The sequence below is a fragment of the Corvus cornix genome, chromosome 6, assembly GCF_000738735.6.
Source record: "Corvus cornix cornix isolate S_Up_H32 chromosome 6, ASM73873v5, whole genome shotgun sequence".
Classification (NCBI taxonomy): Eukaryota; Metazoa; Chordata; class Aves; order Passeriformes; family Corvidae; genus Corvus; species Corvus cornix.
The window spans coordinates 30,610,006-30,629,431 of record NC_046336.1 but is presented as its reverse complement, the minus strand read 5'-3'; the positions used below and the strand labels follow the sequence as shown (position 1 = coordinate 30,629,431).

At 38.7% G+C, this 19,426-nt stretch overlaps 1 protein-coding gene across 1 annotated transcript in view; it reads right to left on the bottom strand.

Moving 5' to 3' along the window:
* The window catches only part of REEP3 (receptor accessory protein 3), a 40,098-nt gene that overhangs the window by 8,668 nt on the left and 12,004 nt on the right, over window positions 1–19,426 (bottom strand). The window contains exons 2-5 of the mRNA XM_010400761.4: window positions 12,256–12,328; window positions 8,019–8,095; window positions 7,417–7,537; window positions 5,970–6,083 (exon numbers count right to left, since the gene is read on the bottom strand). Coding sequence (XP_010399063.1) covers window positions 5,970–6,083; window positions 7,417–7,537; window positions 8,019–8,095; window positions 12,256–12,328 — 385 coding nt within the window. The remainder of the gene's footprint in view (window positions 1–5,969; window positions 6,084–7,416; window positions 7,538–8,018; window positions 8,096–12,255; window positions 12,329–19,426) is intronic.

Genomic DNA, 19,426 nt, shown 5'->3' with positions numbered 1-19,426 from the left:
GCACACTGAATTATTCCACGTTAAAAATAGCCATGTAAAGTGAAGAGACAGTGGAATTAAAGCTCCTTAAGTCTGCATGGGTACCAAAAAGCCGGGGGAAAGTGGCTGAAACCTGATACTTATTTTCTAATGACTAGTCATTAGTACAGCATATAAAATAAAGGCAGTGGACAGTGTGTTACTCAAGCTTGACAAACCCATTATCATTTTTACCCCACCATTCATACATTGTCACCAAACAATAACAAAGAAAAGGTTTCTTCTGAGAGAAGTAGATGCCTTAACTTTTCTATCTCTTCCTACATACTTGTAGGATAACTCACAGTTCTCAAAATTTAAGTACACCTTGCCTTTGAGTTAAAATGCATTATGGACACTGTATAGTGCCTGTATTAAAGATTATAGAAATCCTGAAGTCAAATTTGGTCCCCAAAATGGTTTATTTAAGGCAGGTCTCCTAAGATTCCTCCTAAGGCAGGAAAAGTCCTGCCCTTCCACTACTCCACTTCTTGAACAGAAAAGCATTTCAAGTAAAGCGCATCAGGAACCAGCTATGCCTGAGAACTTTATCAGCTGCTATGACATGGAGAAGAGAACTGGACAAAGAGCTGCTTCTTTTGACAAGTAACAGCTTACAGTATCTGCTATAACATACAAGACTGTTCATTAGTCTGTGTCCAATGCTTGAAGAGGTCGAACAGGACTCAAGTCTCAGACACCGAACACCGATGAACGTGTAAAATGGACCTAGCTGGTTCTCAGCAGAATGCATACAAATTCAGCACAACTCCACTCACCAAGTGTGAACAGAGTCTGCTTAAAATAGTGACAGAGGCTGGTTTTGGGCAGCAGAAGTATAGAAAGACACACTTATGTAATAGTTGCCCAGCGAGCTCATTCATCATGTGGTATACTACAAAAAGACATTTGGAAATTGTACAGGATAATACAATTAAGATTATAACAACTAACATACTAAGAATTCACATTACTAGCCTGTATTTCTTATTCCACTGTAGATAGAGGACTAGATCCAAGCTGGAAACATTCAGCCCTATTTTCCAGGGCAGCTTTTGGATACAGAATTTTGTTTTTCAAAGGGGAAAAAAAGTCAAGTATGTGCCATAAAATAACATTGTGCCCTTAACCAAACTGCATGGTTGAGCTGGAGCTCCTGTGGAGCACTGCCTCATTCAGGGAGGACGTAAGGGATTTATACAATGGGCCCTTCATTCCAGAACTACTTGCCAAGATGGAAAGTTTTACTCAAGTTACACACAGAAAACACTGAGAAGTTTGAAAGGATATATACACAACTAAAAGATGCAGCACACATGCTTGAGAGTCAGAGTAGGAATGGGGGTTGCACAACCACTGCTGTGCTGGGTAGGCCCCATCACACACGGTACTAATCCTATGCAGGTACTCCCTACAGTGCCCCCAGTCTCCATCCCACCCCAGGAAGATCCAGTCTAGCCAAATCAAGATTGATTTCTACTTCAACTCCACTGCATAGACTGAAGGACAAATTTCAAGGTGTTCTGTGTGGGTGTGCATATCACTGTACTCACACTGCATTTAAGACTTAAGAAGATTCTTCCACCCCCATGCCCAAAAGCAGCAGTTAATTGCTTTCTGCTGAAACAAAGCATTCTGTGAGGATCTGGATTACTATCAGCTCAGGATGAAAGTCTGGCTGAAAAATATTAAATTCCTTCCTACTGCAGGAAATGTGAGATTAAATACCCTCTACTGCAGGAAATGTGAGAGTAACATTCACATTTAGAATAATAATGCTTTAAGAGCTTTGATATTTTGTTTGAAAGGTCAGAGAGTTACATCTTGAAAGGAACATGTTTGCCCTAAAAACTGAAAGCAGAGCAATTAAATTGTAGGTGGAGCTGAAGGGGATCTCCTGCTTCCACTCCCATGCCATGGACATGGCAGCAGCCATCCCCTCTCCCCAGATATACACACCTCAAGATGCTGCTCAGGAGAAGATGGTAGCACAGGCACCACTGGTGGCCCATTATGTCAACAGTTCCTACCAGTAAGGAAGGAATACATCGGGTTGCATCCAGCCCAGAGGCTGGTAACTAAGTTAGAGCACAAAAGATTGAGATACATACATTTACAATTACAATGCCAGGGAAAAGAAATTAATCACACAAGACCTTCAGCGCTAAAATTTCTATGTAAGCAAACACTGAAGAGAGATGAGCTGTGAAGTCTGTGTGTTGTCTTAAACAAAATCCAAGTCTTAAAGAATGATTTTGCTTCATTATTCAATAGCATTCCCTAAAACATACTAAACTTTTTCAGAGTCCACATTCATTAGCAGTGACCAATGCAAAAGACCAATTAAAGTTGCAATATGTTTCTAAATCATTTTTTTAAATAAATATAGCATATTTAAGGATATCCTTTCAAGACTACTCAGCCTCTAGTAAGCTATTAGTATGCAGTCTCATCAGCTGACCCTCATATATGAAATGACATTTTCTATTCTGTTATTGAGCATGTACTTTTATAGTCTATATGCTTAACCCAGGGAAGTTGCTGCAAACAAACACCACACTGTCTGCCTCAGGGACTCTGTTGTTCAAATTGGACTTGCACCCCTCAGTGGCCAGGATCATTGACTGGAGCTGCCTGCCTTCCTTGGACAAGTTCTCAATGGACTCTGCAGCGTGCAGCACCCACATTCTCAGCTGTTCTCCCCGATCCAATCCAAGCTGACAGGGAGTGACTTCTGTTCCCTCTCAACCTGCAGAGGGACTGCTGCCCCGTGAATGACCTCTGCAGCATGCCAGGCAGTCCCAGCAGGGAGGAGGATGAAAGCAGTATTGCTCCCCACAGTGGTACTGGCTGTGTGCCACAGCTGGCTGCGAGATACCTCCTTCCTCTGCCATGCCCTGAGTGGGGAGAAGGGGAAGTCTGAGCAAGGCCAGGAGAATAATAACCAACAAAAAGGCAGCAGATTCAGGATGACTAGAAGGCATTCAGAAAACACAGCCCTCAAAACGTATTATCACCACCACTTTACAAATTAACGCTATTTGTGCGACCTCATAAAGAGGGACAGAGTATTTCACAGCTTAATTAGCAGCCACCCTGCTCATGATGATAAAGACACCAGTTTTCACTAGTAGCTCAAGAAATCAGAATTCATGGGTTGGCAGAAATTGAAACATACAGGTAACCATCATCTCAGAAGACCTGAAAAGCTGATGCATCAAAGTATGAGATGCATCAGTGGAACTGAAGTGTTGCGGATATAATTTCCCCAAATCCATAAACTGCTGAGCTATTGAGGCATCTTGTTTCTGATTCTTTTACTAATAAAAATTTCCTTCAGTATATAAAAATTCAGTACAGACTATCTTTCATCTCTAAGCCTCCTGAAATCAGGATTTGTTTTCTGACATGCTAATTTAACATAATTTATTTTGCTAATGTAAGCTATTTAGCAGGTTTTGAAACACTACATTTTAAATGAACAGGGGCTAACTAGTAGCAGCTAAAAATATCATTATGAGAATGTAAACTATAAGCCACTACTGCTGCCAAATATATTTCAATTTAACTACAGGGGAGCAGGTTTAAATCTATGTCAAACTTCAGTAGACTGACCTGGCTGGCTGCTCCAACCTCCCTAACAGAGCCAACTAGCCTTTTAATGGTAATCCCCTATTCCTTTGACAACCCTTGGAGAAAACCACTCTTTCCCACATTTGATCTTCAAAATATTTCAGCAAGTTTCCAAGCAATTTTACCACCCTCCTAAAGTCAGCATAAGCAGTTTGCTTGGACACTTCAGTGTCTTTTGACATAGGTTCAAATCTCACACACATGTTTAGCCTCTCCCCCTCTCCTAATTTGAGATCTGCTATGTCAGAATAAGGATGTGTGCTCTATTTAAAAAAAGGGTAAAAAAAGAATAGTGATGAAAGTGTGTCCTCTTTCCCATCAAGACTGATGCCACTGCTACAATTCCATTCCCGAAATCCTATAGCATGCTCCACCAGCTCTTGCTGAAGGGATAATCTTTTCACCTGCTGGAGGCAGCAGTCAGCTCTTGAAAAACAGGAAACAAAATCGAGAACACATGCATTGTGTCCATTTGCTTGCATGGAGCAGGCACGCTCAGCTTTTTGGAATGACAAGCACAAGAGGCTTAACATGCCAAAATAAAGATTTTTTTTCAGTGAGTCTCCTCTTTCATACTGTTTAAAAATCACGTCTATTCTAGGTCTTTGGTATTGTGGTGGTTGTTTTTCCCAAGCATCTGATCTGCACTGAACTAATTCTGTACAAATATTCATGAGTATGTTTAACAAGTTTTAACAAATAGAGCAGGCATCTTGCCAGTCACAGCTGAATAGCAATGAAATCTAAACACAGACATTTCAGAAAAAGTTATTATTTCAGAAGAAAATAAGAGGAGATATTGGTGTTACTTCTTTTACAATATTTCTGTAACATCCTAAAAATTAACAAGGAAATATCCAACCATAGCCAAACATGAGGAACACACACAAAGCACAAGTATCCTTACAGGTGCACATTGTAATAAATTTGTAATGCAAAGAATTTGTATTTTAGCATTTAGCACTTAAACTTTTTCCCAGTAGAGCACTTTGGGTGTTTGTTTGTTGGGTTTGTTTGATTTGTTTAAATAACCTATTTTTACTCTGGATACTTTTATTCCTTTGGAGGTGCACTCTGTTGCATTCTAAATTATTTCATGTCTCAAGGCAATACTAAGAATTTGAATAACAAAAAAAAAAAACCCCACAGTGATCAAATTTAATCACTTTCTCAGTATTTTAGGCTCATTACGACCATATTTAAAATCAAAAAGTTATACTGCTACCACCCACATGTATCTTTAAAAAGAGAGGAAAATGAACAAACAAGATATGCATGACTACTTTTTGAAAGCTTTTTGAGGTAGCATGTGAAAATGTAGTTTTTAGGAAAGTCTTTGATTTACAACACAGGAAGCTCATATAGAAGCCCAGACATTTAAGCTAAATGCCAGCTGTACATACTCAACTTTGACAGCTCAGGATCTCAACACTGTTTTCTGTTATCTAGTGACAGTGTTCAGGTGTTCAGTGCTGTTACTATGAGCACAGTGGTTCCATTTATTCCCAGAAAGAAATTAATCCTGATTGCCTTAAAACTGGGATTTCACTTGGACATACACCTTTTTCTCTCCCTACTTTTTATTTGTGTTTTGGTTTTAAATTACTGTTAGGTAGGATACACCTTGTCTGAAGTATATTCCTTTCAGTGGTGCACAAATTGCTTAGAATCTTATATACAAGCTTATATTTTGTCTTCCTAGACCCAGAGCCCTCTGAAATACAACTGAAGGTGATGAGTTTTTGTAGGAAGGTAAACTGGGGAAAACAACAGATTACTTCATAGCTTAATGGAAAATAGATGACAAAGCAAGTGTATGCTAAACACCAATAGGCAGGTTTATGCTTAGTATATTAATTTAATAATTCATTCAACAAATTGCAAACCAGTTAATTGTGTCAAAATAACTTTTACCCATGGTAGTAGTCTTTCATGCCTTAATTAATATGTGGCATTACCTCAGGTTGATTGGAGAAAAACAGCAGAAAAGCGAGAAATCCTTTTAAAAGTTTGTTTACCAACAAGAAAGCACAACAGAGACAGAAAAGAAACAATGGTCATTTTTACCAAAAGCCTGCACAGAAAACTATGTGGTACCTTCTGAATTAAACTGATCCCCATCATCCAAGAAATAACTACAAGCCATCTTCAACCAACCAACATGGTATGAGGAGGAGAGGGCTGCAAGCCTTTAATGGTGTCCCAGGTTTTCAATACACTTGCAGAATTTATCTTTTTATTTAAGAATGCTAAATCCTCAGTACAATTACACTGTTCTACATCAAGCTCAAAAGCAATTAATGCAAGCAGAAAGTTACCTTTACAGCTGCTGTCACTGCAGCAGTTGCTGCCAAATTCAACCCTTGCCTTCCAAAATTCACCATGGTCTCATAGCCTCTTTCTTTGGCTTGGACGATGTACTCATCAATCTCCTAAAAGCAAAACATATTTAAAGTTTAGAAGGCTGTTCATAACAGAGCAGTGTTGCCCCACAGTATTATTTTTCCATCAATAAAGGAAGACAGAAGAAACATTTAAGAAAATATTTAATGGGATACTTACTGCTTTTATATACAGATGTTTTGTTCATTACAACTCTCATTTAAGAAAAGGATTATATGTGGTCAAACAAGAAGATAGATCACTTTTGTACAGCTCAGAAACATTGCAACAAATTCCTTACAGAGAATAAGCTTAACTTATTGGACAGAAGTTTTTCAAGGAATAACATGCATTTCTAGAAATAACATCAATGAACATGAAGAAGTCAGTGAGCTCCCTAGAAAGGCAGAGCTGCCTTACAAAGAACTTCTGAAGCCACAGCTTTGACACAGTTAAGTACCAAGGACAATACAGTCATGACATTCATCTCCAGCTCTGGTAAATGCCTGGAGTTGAAGACAAACTCAGCAAAGTACTTCCCACCAGTTCACAGACTACAGGGAAGTATCCCTTTAGCTTACAAAGTTGCAAATTGTTTATAGCTCAACCTTCAGAAGGTCAAGATGACTGTTTCTATCAGTGGCAATCTTGTCAGCTACCTGCTTTGCTCAATAAAGGCCAAGCCTAGCACTGACGTTTAGGAATGCTATTTTCTGCAGCGTGAGGCTTCTCAGTGCTTGCCTTCACACCTTTCCTAATCGCTCTTTGCACACATCCAAACAGGATGCTGAAAAAGAGCTAAGCAGAACTGTGTCCCTGTCATACTTTGACTAAAGCTAACCATCCTCTAGCTATTTTTATGTTTGGGTGTTTACTGTTGCAGACTGGTCTACTCTTGAAACTCGGTAACAAGTCTCTCCTCTTATCTTGTCAGTTTGCAAACCAAAAAAGAGTCATTGATGTCAATCATCCTGAGAAGTGTTATTACTAGTTTATGCTAGAAAAAAACGTTAACGTGATAGCTTTTAGTAAAGCTGTGTTCATACTTCTGTGCAGAGAGTACTGCACATGTGCTTGCAGCAGAAAGTCAAGCTGCATCACTTCCACTCAACTGAGCTCCTCAGAGTGCATCAAGAACAGGGATGAGCAGGGAACACCAAGATCTCGTGTCAATAGGAAGCAGGACCTCGTCTGCTCAGGCAAGTTACACAGAGGCATAGACAGGGACAGTCATATGCACTTGCCTCTGCCAGTCCAAATTCATGCTGCCTGGCAAGCCAGTAACACACTGCTGTGCTTTTATAGTATATCTAGCAACAGCTTTTATTTCAGCATATGGTGTTTCCACATTAGGCATTAAAAATCTGAGAAGTTATTTCTTACCCTTTCTTTAGAAGAAAGCAGTGGGTGGAGGAATTTTCTGTAGATTAAGCTTGCCCCTCTAGTATACGGGGAAAGGAGCCAGATAACAAAAGCTATCTTCAGTTCATAGTACAGTGGAAACCTACAGACAAGTTAAAGGTTGCACAAAATCAACAATTGCAGTAAGAAAATGCACAGTAACTAATCATTATGAAGAGATCATTTCAAAAATTATATTAGCATGTAAGATTATTCATATACAAGAAGTTACATTAGACAAAAATTAAATTAATTATGGATTTATGGACTGTTGTCATTTAAGAAATGAAAACAGTTAATATACTTGCTTTTCATTATACATTCCTGCACAGAGAAATTCTAGGCCATCCTTTTAAGAGTTCCATTCCCCTACTCAGTTTCTACAGTGAAGCTGGAAATGTTGTAGTCCCTATTTCAAGTGACAGTGTACAGCAAACTTGAAAACAGACGCTGTTCATCCAAGCACCAAGATCTTTTCCTGTAAAAAGGGCTATCAACAAGCACAACTTCCTTATACAAAAGAAATCATTAAAAATCAAAACATATATAGTTTCCTCTAGAGTTCATAAAAAGCAAGCTCTTACCAAGAGACTGTTAGGTCAGTTATCGTTTCAGTAACTGTATAAAGAGCAAACACAATCCAATACATCATCCAGCGAACCTGAAAATTAAAACACCATCTCCAGTAAGAGTTTTGATTTCACCTTTACACATAATACAAGCTATACAGTGTATACTATTCAGAGTTGTCAAAGCAAGACATTCAACAGTATCTCAGTCTTCATAAACCAGGTTTCAGGTGAAATGATGTGAAGGTCCTGAAAGAATTCTGTTCATAAGTAGAACTGGTGGCAGCTGCAACAAGCTAAGTGAAATGGCTGGGTCACCAGGGTCACAATCTCACCTAGGCTGGTTTCACAGATTCGACTCTGTATCTACAAAGCTTTAGTGATATGAAAAATAAACAGTGCAAAGAGTTGGTAGATTATCTTAAGTATGCAGAGCAACTCCCACCATAACACTAAAGGCTATTTCATTCTCTTCCACACTCAACCGTATGTTCATACCACACACTTGAAAATCAGCATTAGTGAAGCAGCCCTTGCTTTCATTTCACAGTATGTGTTATTCAGCTTTACATTGCCATTAAGTTCCATGTGTGTGATTAATGGTATGGTATTAACACTGAGGCAAGGCAACAAAAAAAAGCATTTTCAAGGAGATTTTATTTCTGTTTACATGCCAAGAACTACAAAATTCTCGTTAATAAAAAAGCTCACATATTAATGCTTCAAGGGTTTACAGGTATATACTTTTTTTGTTTAAGGTTTACCCTATATATCATTGCTATGAAATCAGACAATGCTCTTAAAATAGTATAGTTCATTTTATAACAGTCAATGGACTCACTCATTTTTCTTCAGCATTTGTTCAAATTTTGTTGCCCAAGCTGATTACATCTTTCGGAATAAATACTACAGAAATAGTTCCATGCACTTGTCTTCCCTAAGATATCAGCTGCCAAATGCAATGTATTTCCAAAATGGAAACCACCACTGGTTATTTGTACAAACTGAACATCCACATGTTCTTTAAATTCCAATGCTCTCTATGCTAGGAAAAAAAAAAAACCAAAACCTGCAGCAACACAAAATCATTTAAAACAAAAAACTCAAAACCCCAAAAAACCAAACCACCGAAGAATAAAACAAAACCACCACAATTGTTAGAGACTAGTTTGAGCTAAATTCATGGTACTCTGTCAAAGGAGAGAATATATATATACACCTTCCCACAGAGGATGTGGCTCAGATTTAATCTTCACTTTTAAAACAATCTTTTTTTGAAGTGGACTTAAATAACTACTCAAAACCTAATGATACACTGCTGCCTAATTCATGGATGTGCATTATAGTTTAAAACCACTTCCTCTGTCAGAACCTGAGTCCCATTTATCTTAAATGCTTCTCTGTGTTTCAGTTTGAAAAGAAACTCAGTCATGTGATAACATTCTTCAATTCAGTCTCTCAGAGGATTTAGATATCTCAGGGTTGAATAAACTAAGACAAACGTACACAACAGCTGAAGTCATTGCTGACAGGCCATGTGATATTTAGACTGGTGACCCTTCCATGAACCAGAGTCAACACCTGAATGAAAACAAAATTAAATACAACCTTGCCCCATCAACTTAAGCATAATGCAATGCAATTTTTAAGATGCCATGCAAGACTGTATTTTTTTCCCCCCAATATAATTTATCCAGGCTATTCTTTCTTTAATCAATATCTATTAATCCAGTTAAGAACAGCAGTGGAAGTGTTCTCCTGGGCTGCTAGGAGCAGTAAAAAACGTCCTGCAGAAGGGCACATGAGAGCTACCAGGAGTCCTGCTGAGGTCTGGGCAAAGATTCTATAAAACACAAATCATATTCTAGTACAGCTAATGCAGTAGGTACCACAAGTATCCTTGACAAATGAACCTGAGTGACTTAGAAGGGTTTTCATACCAGAAAAAAGGGCATGAAAAATTGAAGGTCAGATTTTGCACTACTCAGAACACCATCATCTACTTTAAGTAATAGAAGCTTCAATTGAGTTTTACTTTTCATGTTAGAAGAGTGATTACAGATTTGTTTTGTTGAGGGTTTTTTTTCCTAGCATCCAAGTGTTAAGCTCATCTTTGTTGGCTCTAGCTGAAGCACATTCTTTCAAGTCAGGATTTTGAAGCCAGGATTTGAAAAGGCTGGTCTGTTCAGGCTTCTAAGCTACATTTCAGATGCTTATTTCAAGTGCTTTGGTGCAATACAGTGAAAAAACTTCTCAAATATCTCAGTCAACTCCATTAAACCAGGGTAATTACAAGAACAAATAAATCTCCTCAAAGGCACAGATTCTAATTTTTAGCATTGAAGTCCATAAGTCTTTTAAATTACCACAATCAGCACAACACTTTTTTTCCCCCAGAAATAATCTTTGAACAATTTGCTGCATCATGACCTACACAACAAGTCAAGATGTCTGTTCTTTTGTTTGGTTGGTTTTTAGTGGTGGAAGCAGTGGCTGAGTAAAATATTTTACTGTTACAAAGCTCTTATCAATTCCACAACAAACACAGATGACTCCTGAGCCACACAAAACCCTGGAAAGGAAGTTGTGCTTGGGCCATAACGTGACTGGCAGCAGACCTGTGCCATTTGGAAAGCTGCATTTAAGTCTAAACCCTTTACTGTGAAAGAAAAGGACCCAGCTGGGAAAATGACAGCCATAGATCATCCCTAAGACCTATCTGGACAGTCAACGCAACCAGTAATGGAGTGGTAATTCACTGATGATTCACTGTCATTCCCTGCTAATGAAAAAGTCACTGTGATGGGTCTTATTCATCTTGGCCCCATGAATATTTTGGATGTGACTGCCAGTTCTGGGACTGCTCAAAGACCACAGGTTCACACTAAAAGAGCTGGAAAAACACAACTCCAGGCCCTACTAGCAGGGGTCCTGTGTAAGGATGCCCAAGAAAGAGAGCTAAGTCATGGCTAACTGGACACCTGAGGTGACCAAAGTATCCCAGCATTCTAAAATATTACTTCTCTTTTTCTACAAAACATAGTGCAAGAGGCAATGGTAGCCTCAAAGCACTTTCCTTTATTTTGGTTGGAAACTGCTATCCCCTTCTTAGCTTATGCATCCCTTTTGAAGAAGCAGGGAGGAAAAGCAGATTATAAACTCCTTGCATTAGAGACTTTCCTGACAGAGTAATATGAGCATGAGACAGAGAAAGTTCTCCTCTTAGTTTTGATTATTTCTTTCTCCCATAAACTTAGCTCTTGTACACAGAAATGAGACGAAGTACAAATATGATGTCCACTTTGGGGCCTTGATAGAGTGATCAGACTGAATTAAGACATTCAAGAGGAGGAAACAACAGCTACCACATTCTACAACTACAACCACGTACAAAGTAGAGACATCACACATCAGACAGCAGCCTTAGGTCACAGCTATGGCTGCCGAGTTAGAGTAACTGACAGCCCTGACCCCACCCTGAGTCAGGCAGCCAAGTAAAGGACAAGATTCAGGACAGGTTAGTTGCTGAAATCAAGTCAGGCTGTCTCTTAAAACAGGGAAGTAATTCAGTGACTGAAGCTCCTTGTGACTGCAACTGGGTAACATTCTTGTAATTATCATCATTGCTCACACTGACAAGTAAATAATTTAATAGCTTAACTCAAACTGCAGTAACTATAGCTGTGTTTTTCTCCATCTTTCTCTTCTGTCTGTTCTGCTTCTCTCTCCACACCACCTTAACCAAATCTTTTCCTTCTCTGGTTACATTTTCTCTCCTTTTTGAGGAACAATAGATTAACAAGAACTACCCTTTTCTTAGGTAGATTTTTGAGTCCCCCGTTGAGCTCATACAATGACATTAAGCTGCTGCTGCTGCTCTTCTAGTGGTCACTGAGAATCAGTTTGTCAGTACTTATACTTGAGATGTTGGCAGAATTAGGAAACTTTCATTCTATCCGCTGCCCAAAAGTGCATTATTTCTTGTACTTTGCTGAAATAGATCCAAGACTTTAAGGTTTATGTTAAAAATACTCTTTAAAAAAAGAGTGCGTTGAAGATGTTTCAGCATAAAACTATGAAAAGTCTGAGATACCTTAACCCTCCAAACAAAATCATAGGATTACCACTAAGTTCACACAAGTGTTGTATCTAGCAGTAAGACAGCTTTCATATGATTTATTGTATAATGAAAATGTCACAGATCTATGTCAGCAGAGGCATGCAATTAAACAATTAAAATAATAAGACTTACATATTCCTTCACGTTTTTTGTCTTCACAGCTTTGTACGAGTAATACGCAGGATACAGCATCCCAAACACCAGCCTATTGGAAAACAGAAAAAGCCTTCAGGATCTGTTGCATTGTATATGACAAAACGGTGACAACACCTCATTACAACAATGCAGCCAACTTAATATAAAAAAATCCTGTTCTCTAGCATTAAAAAAAAAGAAAACCAACCAACCAAAAAAACCCCACCAGTGTTATGTGTTCCTTGGAGGGAGTTTCATGATAGGCAAAACTAGAACAACATGAACAGAAAAGGGTGTATGCCCTAAAGACAACAAACTGTTTCGTAAAGCTGCTTCTAATAGACAATGTAAAACCAGTTGTTGTTCTGGTTCATTTACAAGTAAAACCAGTCCTGCAGCCTTGCCCACACCAGAAGTTTGTTTCCTGGCAGTGCTATCACAGTTGAAGAACCTCTAAAACTATCAGTAGTTAATCACAATCATCTACTTTTATCAGATTACCAGAAGATTATTTCCAAAAGAATTTTAAGACAATACTGTGACTTACAAAATTTCATGTCCTTTTGCTAGAACTCTGCAACAGCAGCATTTAGAAATGGAGGCAAAGTGGGAATTAATCCACTTTTGCTCAGACAGCCAATTGCTGCTGAAATTCATCAAAAGCAAGGTGCAATTCATCAAGAGCAGGGTGAGGGCGTGCCAAGCAATCCATGCTGAGAGCACGGTCAGAACAAAGATCTGCTCTTACTCAACTTTGTTCCAACCAGCACTTTCTGGTAAGAGTCTTGGCCAAAGACTAGAACAGTCCTTTATGAGAAATGGAACAGCAGTAGTTACCATCTCCTTGATAAATGCAAGAGCTCCATATTTCTATTTCACCACCTTGTTACACTTTGTAAAGTCAAGTTTGCCTGCCCTTAAAGTTCCATCTGACTTAAAGTCAAATTGCCTGCCCTTAAGTTCCATCTGACTTAAAGCAACCATTAGCGAAAAGTCCAGCTACACACCTGCAGCATCACTTACAACTTGCTCTAGGTGGTTACATGGGAGAAATTTACACCTGTAGGGATACCCAGAGATCCTTTAAGTTCAGAACTTGTAAGTAATTTAACATCTGATAGTTAGGCAAAGGAAGATGCATCATATATTTTGGTTTTGTTTTTTCTTTTTTTAAAAAAAGTCCACCTGGGACAGACTTGGCATATAAGATTTTAATTCAAATGAATTTACCAGAGTAAATAACTGAAATTTCATGTTTTATTGTTGTCTCAAGTAGCTTTAAGTAAGTAGTTCTACCTACACAGCCACTGCAGAAGACTGCATGATCCTACCACAGAACTCTCCTAGTATACAAGACAACAGTGTAAGTTTGGATTCAATCAGTTGAATTACACCATCTTCCATACCACTCTGGTATGTGGGCAGAAGTCTTCTGCTTGGTAGGAAGCCAATTTAGAGTACTAAAGTCATCCCCAACAGTTAACGTACAGTACATAAGTGGGGGGAAAATTGAATTTCTAACAGCAAAAATTAAATACTTTCTTCAACATCAGACACCATACAGAGAACGTTTCTCCACCTTTAGTGCCCACAGTTAGCCCTGGAAGGAAGCATCTTGCAGGGGGATACTGGCAAAGGTTCTAAAAGTTAAGCTGTAAATGTTTCAAGTCAGAAAGAGGTTGATAAAATTATGGAAGCATAATTGCAGAACCCTTCATGTTTGGAAGGGTCTTGTGAAGTCATCTAGTCCAACCTCCTGCTTAAATCAAAGTCAACATCAGATTTGGACCAGATTTCTTAATGTTTCAGCCAGTCAGGTAGGTCCTGGAGGCTTCCAAAGAGATTCCACAGCCTCTCTGGGCAATCTGTTCCAATGATTAATGAACCTCTTAGTGCAAAGGTTTACTTATATTCAGTCAGAACCAAAAGTTTATGACTTATCTCTCTTGACTGAGTAGCAGAACAAGAGAAGGGGTCTGGCTCTCATAACCACCAAAAAGTTACATGAGATTGCTACCAATTCTCCTCAAAGTCTTCTCTTCTATGGCTGAACGAGCCCAGTTCATTCAGGCACTCATCACAAGTCATGTGCTGTAATCACCTTGATGGCCTGGGCTGAACTTTTATATATTTGATTGTGCCCAACTTTGGGCTTCTTAGTACAAGAAAGATGTTAATTTATTTGAAAATCTCACATCTGTATTGCCATCCTCTTTTATACATAATTTCATCTTAATTTAAAAATTACAAAACTCAAAGAAAATCCTCAAACACTGATGCCTGTTTTTTTTTTAAACAGCAAAGGCAGCTCTAAGATAAATAATGGGTTTTAATACAGAACAATTAAAAAGTTACTACTTGATTATAAGTTAAGAGTCAAAGCTAGTTAATCATGTATAGCTGTTTCACCAAACAAGGCAAGATTTGAACAAAGCTTCTGGGCTTCATGTGCAATCCTGCATTGGACCCTCACTCATCCAACAGAGTTGTTAACAGCTGATAGTACAGAGGAGCCAAAGGGCACTTCAAGCACGTCTCCACAAAATCAGATCCCTCTGGAGTGGGAAGAGATGGTCACTGCAGAGCACTCAAACCAGTATTGATATGGAAAAGCATAACAGGTGCACCATAGTGGCACTTTCACAGCTAGATCTAGGTGTTCAGGATTCCACAGTTCATGCTACACTGGAAGTAACAGGAGATGGTCTTGGAGCTCTTTAATATGGATAGGCTAGCTGCTGCTCCACTGGAGCAAAGCTTACCTACACTTCCGATGTTGAAAGGCCTTTTGACAGTCTAGACTACCTGAATTCCAGCTCACCATACTAATCTGTAGAAGCCTATCCAGATACAGCTCTGCTGCAATCCACTGACCTTTTATCCTAAGGCCAAGAAAAGCAACAGTAAAAAAGCCTCGTTGAATGGTTTTACTCCCAGCTATGAGAAAAGCCCGGCAACACAAGCTAAAAATCTCACTTCACCCAAATAACATGAGATCCAGAAACAGAAGGAATAGGAGACCAAAGACCTTTCATTTTGTTGAAATTCTATAGACAACAGCTCTTTCTTCGATTTTTGTCCCTGTGGAAAATCCTGTTCAGTAACACACCAGCTCTAATGTCTCTCACCTTCCCTTGTTCTGGCTGAAATTATAACCATTAAGTATCAGAGATAAGAAAAGCCTTGTTAATCCTTTAACCCATAAAACAGACTTTATAAGGGTGGAAATTATCAGTTCAAAGAGAAGATACAGAAGAGGTTCCTGAACACCACAACCACCACCAACTGTCTGACATGCAAAATTATATGCCACCAGTTACTGGTCATCTATGCACCTCTCCCTAATTCTAAAAATACCACTCCAAAGTTATTTAAATAACTATTAGTAGTCTGGTCATGTAAGTGTCTTGCAATTAAGCATATGAAAGGGAAAACAGTTTGAGTCTTTCACTTTACAGATTTTTCAGCTACACTTTTCCACTCTACTGTCAAGTAGCATCACTTCTATAAAGAAAAAAACCCCAACATTTTAAAATTTAAACAGCAGTTTATCCTCTGAACCATCCTCAAACTGCTATAAACATGAACTGGGACAAAACAGAATTTTGAGAACACTTCTTCAGAAACAACTAATCTTCAACCAGAAAGCTTATTACAGCAACAGTAAGGCAATCATAAAGCTAAAGATGACCTCAAGTTAAATGAGAACACTAGCACAAGACAAACACAAAGGTAGCTAGTTTTTCTCATTTAGAAAAATCTTTGAGTTATTCAATACTAGTCAAATCAGGAGTTAGAAAGATACCTATTTTTGTAACCATTTTTTCTTTTAAAGAATTTTTCTAGAAAACACTTTAAAGCTACAGAGTGGAGAGTGGTTAACACCACAATATATCATTATTATCTTATTCTATAATATTGTTATTATTATATTATATACACTTCAATATATTATTAGTTATTAGTGTTCAATACTGCTGTAAAATGGAAGTGTTAGAAAAACTTTTGCTTGTTCACTAGAAGTGGGTAGATAGGATTAAAACAAAACATCAGCATATTTAGTCAGTAATAATAGGAACTAGCACTGTGAAGTTTTTATCTCCTTACAGCCAGAGCTGACACTGAAAGTGTGGCATGATGCTGCTGCCAACTCTGGCACCACTATCTTCTCCACACAGGCAAAGTCCTCTAACCTTAGTTAAAGCTACCAGACAATTTTACAGTACAAAAGCCAGCTTGTCAACAGTGAGTAGCTGAAGGCCAGCAAGTACACTTTTACCCTCAATCTATGCATGATAGATCAGTATACTGGCAAAAGAGAGAACACTGCAGCTGACTGAGGCAGAAACACCTAGAACAGGAGCAGCAGGGAGCCTGATAGATGGCTACAAAAGCCCCACATGTTCCAGTCCTTTTCCTCTTTGGATCTGTACCTCAAAAAAGCTCAAAGCTGTCAGCAACACCTACTGCTACACATTATGAGCACATCCATCCTCTGGTATGTCTACAATAACTGTACAACTACTTTAAGGATGTTCCCAATTATTCTATAGCTTTTCAAATTTAAAAGCTCGAGTGTTTTTTTAAAAGTGTAGTTTGTATTTCACAGTAGATATCAGCACACTGCACGAGTGTAGCAGACAAAAATAAAGGCAGCTCCCACAGATGGAAACAGATTTCAGCCAAGTGTGAAGTCATTTACTTGATATTACTAGTAGATATATGGATAATCCTGCTTACCAATGTAATTTCACTGCCAGTTGTTAGCCCAGCTATTTCAGGTTTTCAGCTGGACTCAACACTGTAGCATTCCATTTTTGGTACAGCCACCTCCTCTACAAACATTTTGCTCATGTAAAGAGAAACGTTTCTCAAATATATTAGGAGATTAAAATAAAAACACAAAGAAAAAAGTATCAAAGAGCCTTTAAATCTGGATAAAACAACGTATTTCTGTATCCATATAGCTGTATTTTAAAAAACCCCAACCTACTGCATGTATTATCCCATAATCTATGGTTTTACAATTTTAATAGCTTTAAAGTGAATAGTTGTTTGAAAGGCTCATTTATGAAGCAAAGCAACTGAGTTTGCATCTGACTGATAACTGAAAGATCAGTCACCTGAACACACATTGCTCTGGCACTGAGCATATTTGACCTGGATAGTAAGCAACTCTAAAGCCACAGTTTCAAAAAAATATTAAAAATGAAAGAAACCAAGACACAAATAAAAGCAACTTTGTCACTCAAAAGTACTACTTGCATCCAGACTCCGCAAACACTAAGGCATTAACATTAACAACAGTGCATTAAAGGGTTCAGTCTGTTCACATTGCCAAAGTATTGCCCAAAGCATGGACTAGTGTTCGGTGCTTATTTCTTTTGTTCCTCTGAAACGCAAAAAAGGAAATGCTCTGTGTCCCTTACCTAACAGTTAAAGCAATCCAGGAAGCTCTTTGAGTATGAGATGCTTTGGAGACAACGCCATTCACTAAATATTCCCTTCCCTTAACAAACTTTGTAACAGAGATGACACCCATTTGTCCACTCATTTAAAGGCTGAGGATCTCCACAGACTGATACAGAGCCACACACTCTGTGCATCTGCAGTAGGAATATGTACCTACACCCTTGAGTGGCAGGCTGGAGAATAAAAGAATCCTCCATGCCTCCACAATAACATGGAACTGAATATAAAGGCCTGATATGGTGCCTTGCTTTGCTGACCATACCCAGATCCCCTTGTCAATACTAAGTCTTTCCCAATTATGTTAGGAGCAGCTTCCATCCCTGTCATAAACAAACACAAGTTTTTTCTAAGAGCTGGTCAGACAACATGGAAATACCAGAAGTAACGTAGGCAACCCCATACTACCTATGCAGAAATTAGGTCTGGTGGTGGTAATACCATTTTGCTTCTAGATGAACTATAATTACTATTCCACATATGGTTAGCAAGTTTAGCCTAAGCAAGATTTCATTTGAAGGGAAGTTTGCTAATGAAAACTAAATAGCAGAATAAAATCTAAAGAACAATGCTTGAATCTTTGGCTGGCTGTTCCTGGCTGTAAAAAAAGCAAATAGAGCCATATGCCTTAACAATGGGATTTCAGTCAGCACACACTGCAAAAGCAGAAGCATTTTTGTTTAGACTATCTACTGCCCATATACTTCCAAGCCACTCCCATCAAAGATCAGCAGTTTGGATTTTTTCCTCTTTTTTTGGCTACCAAGTGTTAAGGCTACAGTTACAGAGTAAGTTCTAGCTGCTGTGCCTCTCTGTGGTACCCTCAAGCTCAAAATAAGGCATAAGGAATATCTGGAAGAATCCTGTTCAGGGGAAAAAAGCCAAAAACCCTGCATGTGGTGGGTTGACCCAGGCCGGACACCAGGTGCCCACCAAAGCCACTCTATCACTCCCCTCCTCAGCTGGGCAGGGGAGAGAAAATACCACAAAAAGCTCAAAGGCTGTGGAGAGAGATAAGGACAGAGATCACTCACCATTTACTGTCAAGGGCAATTACCAACTCGGCTTGGGTAATTTGATTGGTAATCTATTACCAATCAAACCAGAGTAGGATAATGAGAAGACTAAAATCTTGACACACAAACCCAATACACTGCCAAAAAAGCAAGACCCTCAAGTCATGCTTGACCCCTACCCCTGAGTGTTACAGCTGGGTAGTAATTTCTAGACTAAGCCAGCTACCAGCTGTGTTTTCACATGTCCAGACAAAAAAAAGCTCACCCTAGCATTTTTGTCCTGAATGTTTTTGAAAAGCACTACACTAAACAAAGACCTTCCATCCAGCACCTGACAGAATTTAGTTCCATTTTGCTATTCAGATACACAATACTAACCACACAACCTACAGTAAAAGACTACATATTCAAGTAATCACAAAAACTACACTTTGACCAAAATGCTAGTCTGTTACAGGGACAGGGGAGCATGAGGATCAGCTCCTGAAGCCCACACGAAATGGTATCCTACTTTTTCTTCCAACCCCCCTGCCTTGGGCAAGGAACTGGGAAAATAATGTAAATCCTATTAAAAGAATATGTCTGCTAACAGTAGCAAACTTAAAAGTTCAGCAACTCCTTTAGCAGATTACAGTTACCAAAATGCAGGAATGCAATCAGAAACAGGTCTGTTAAAATCTTCA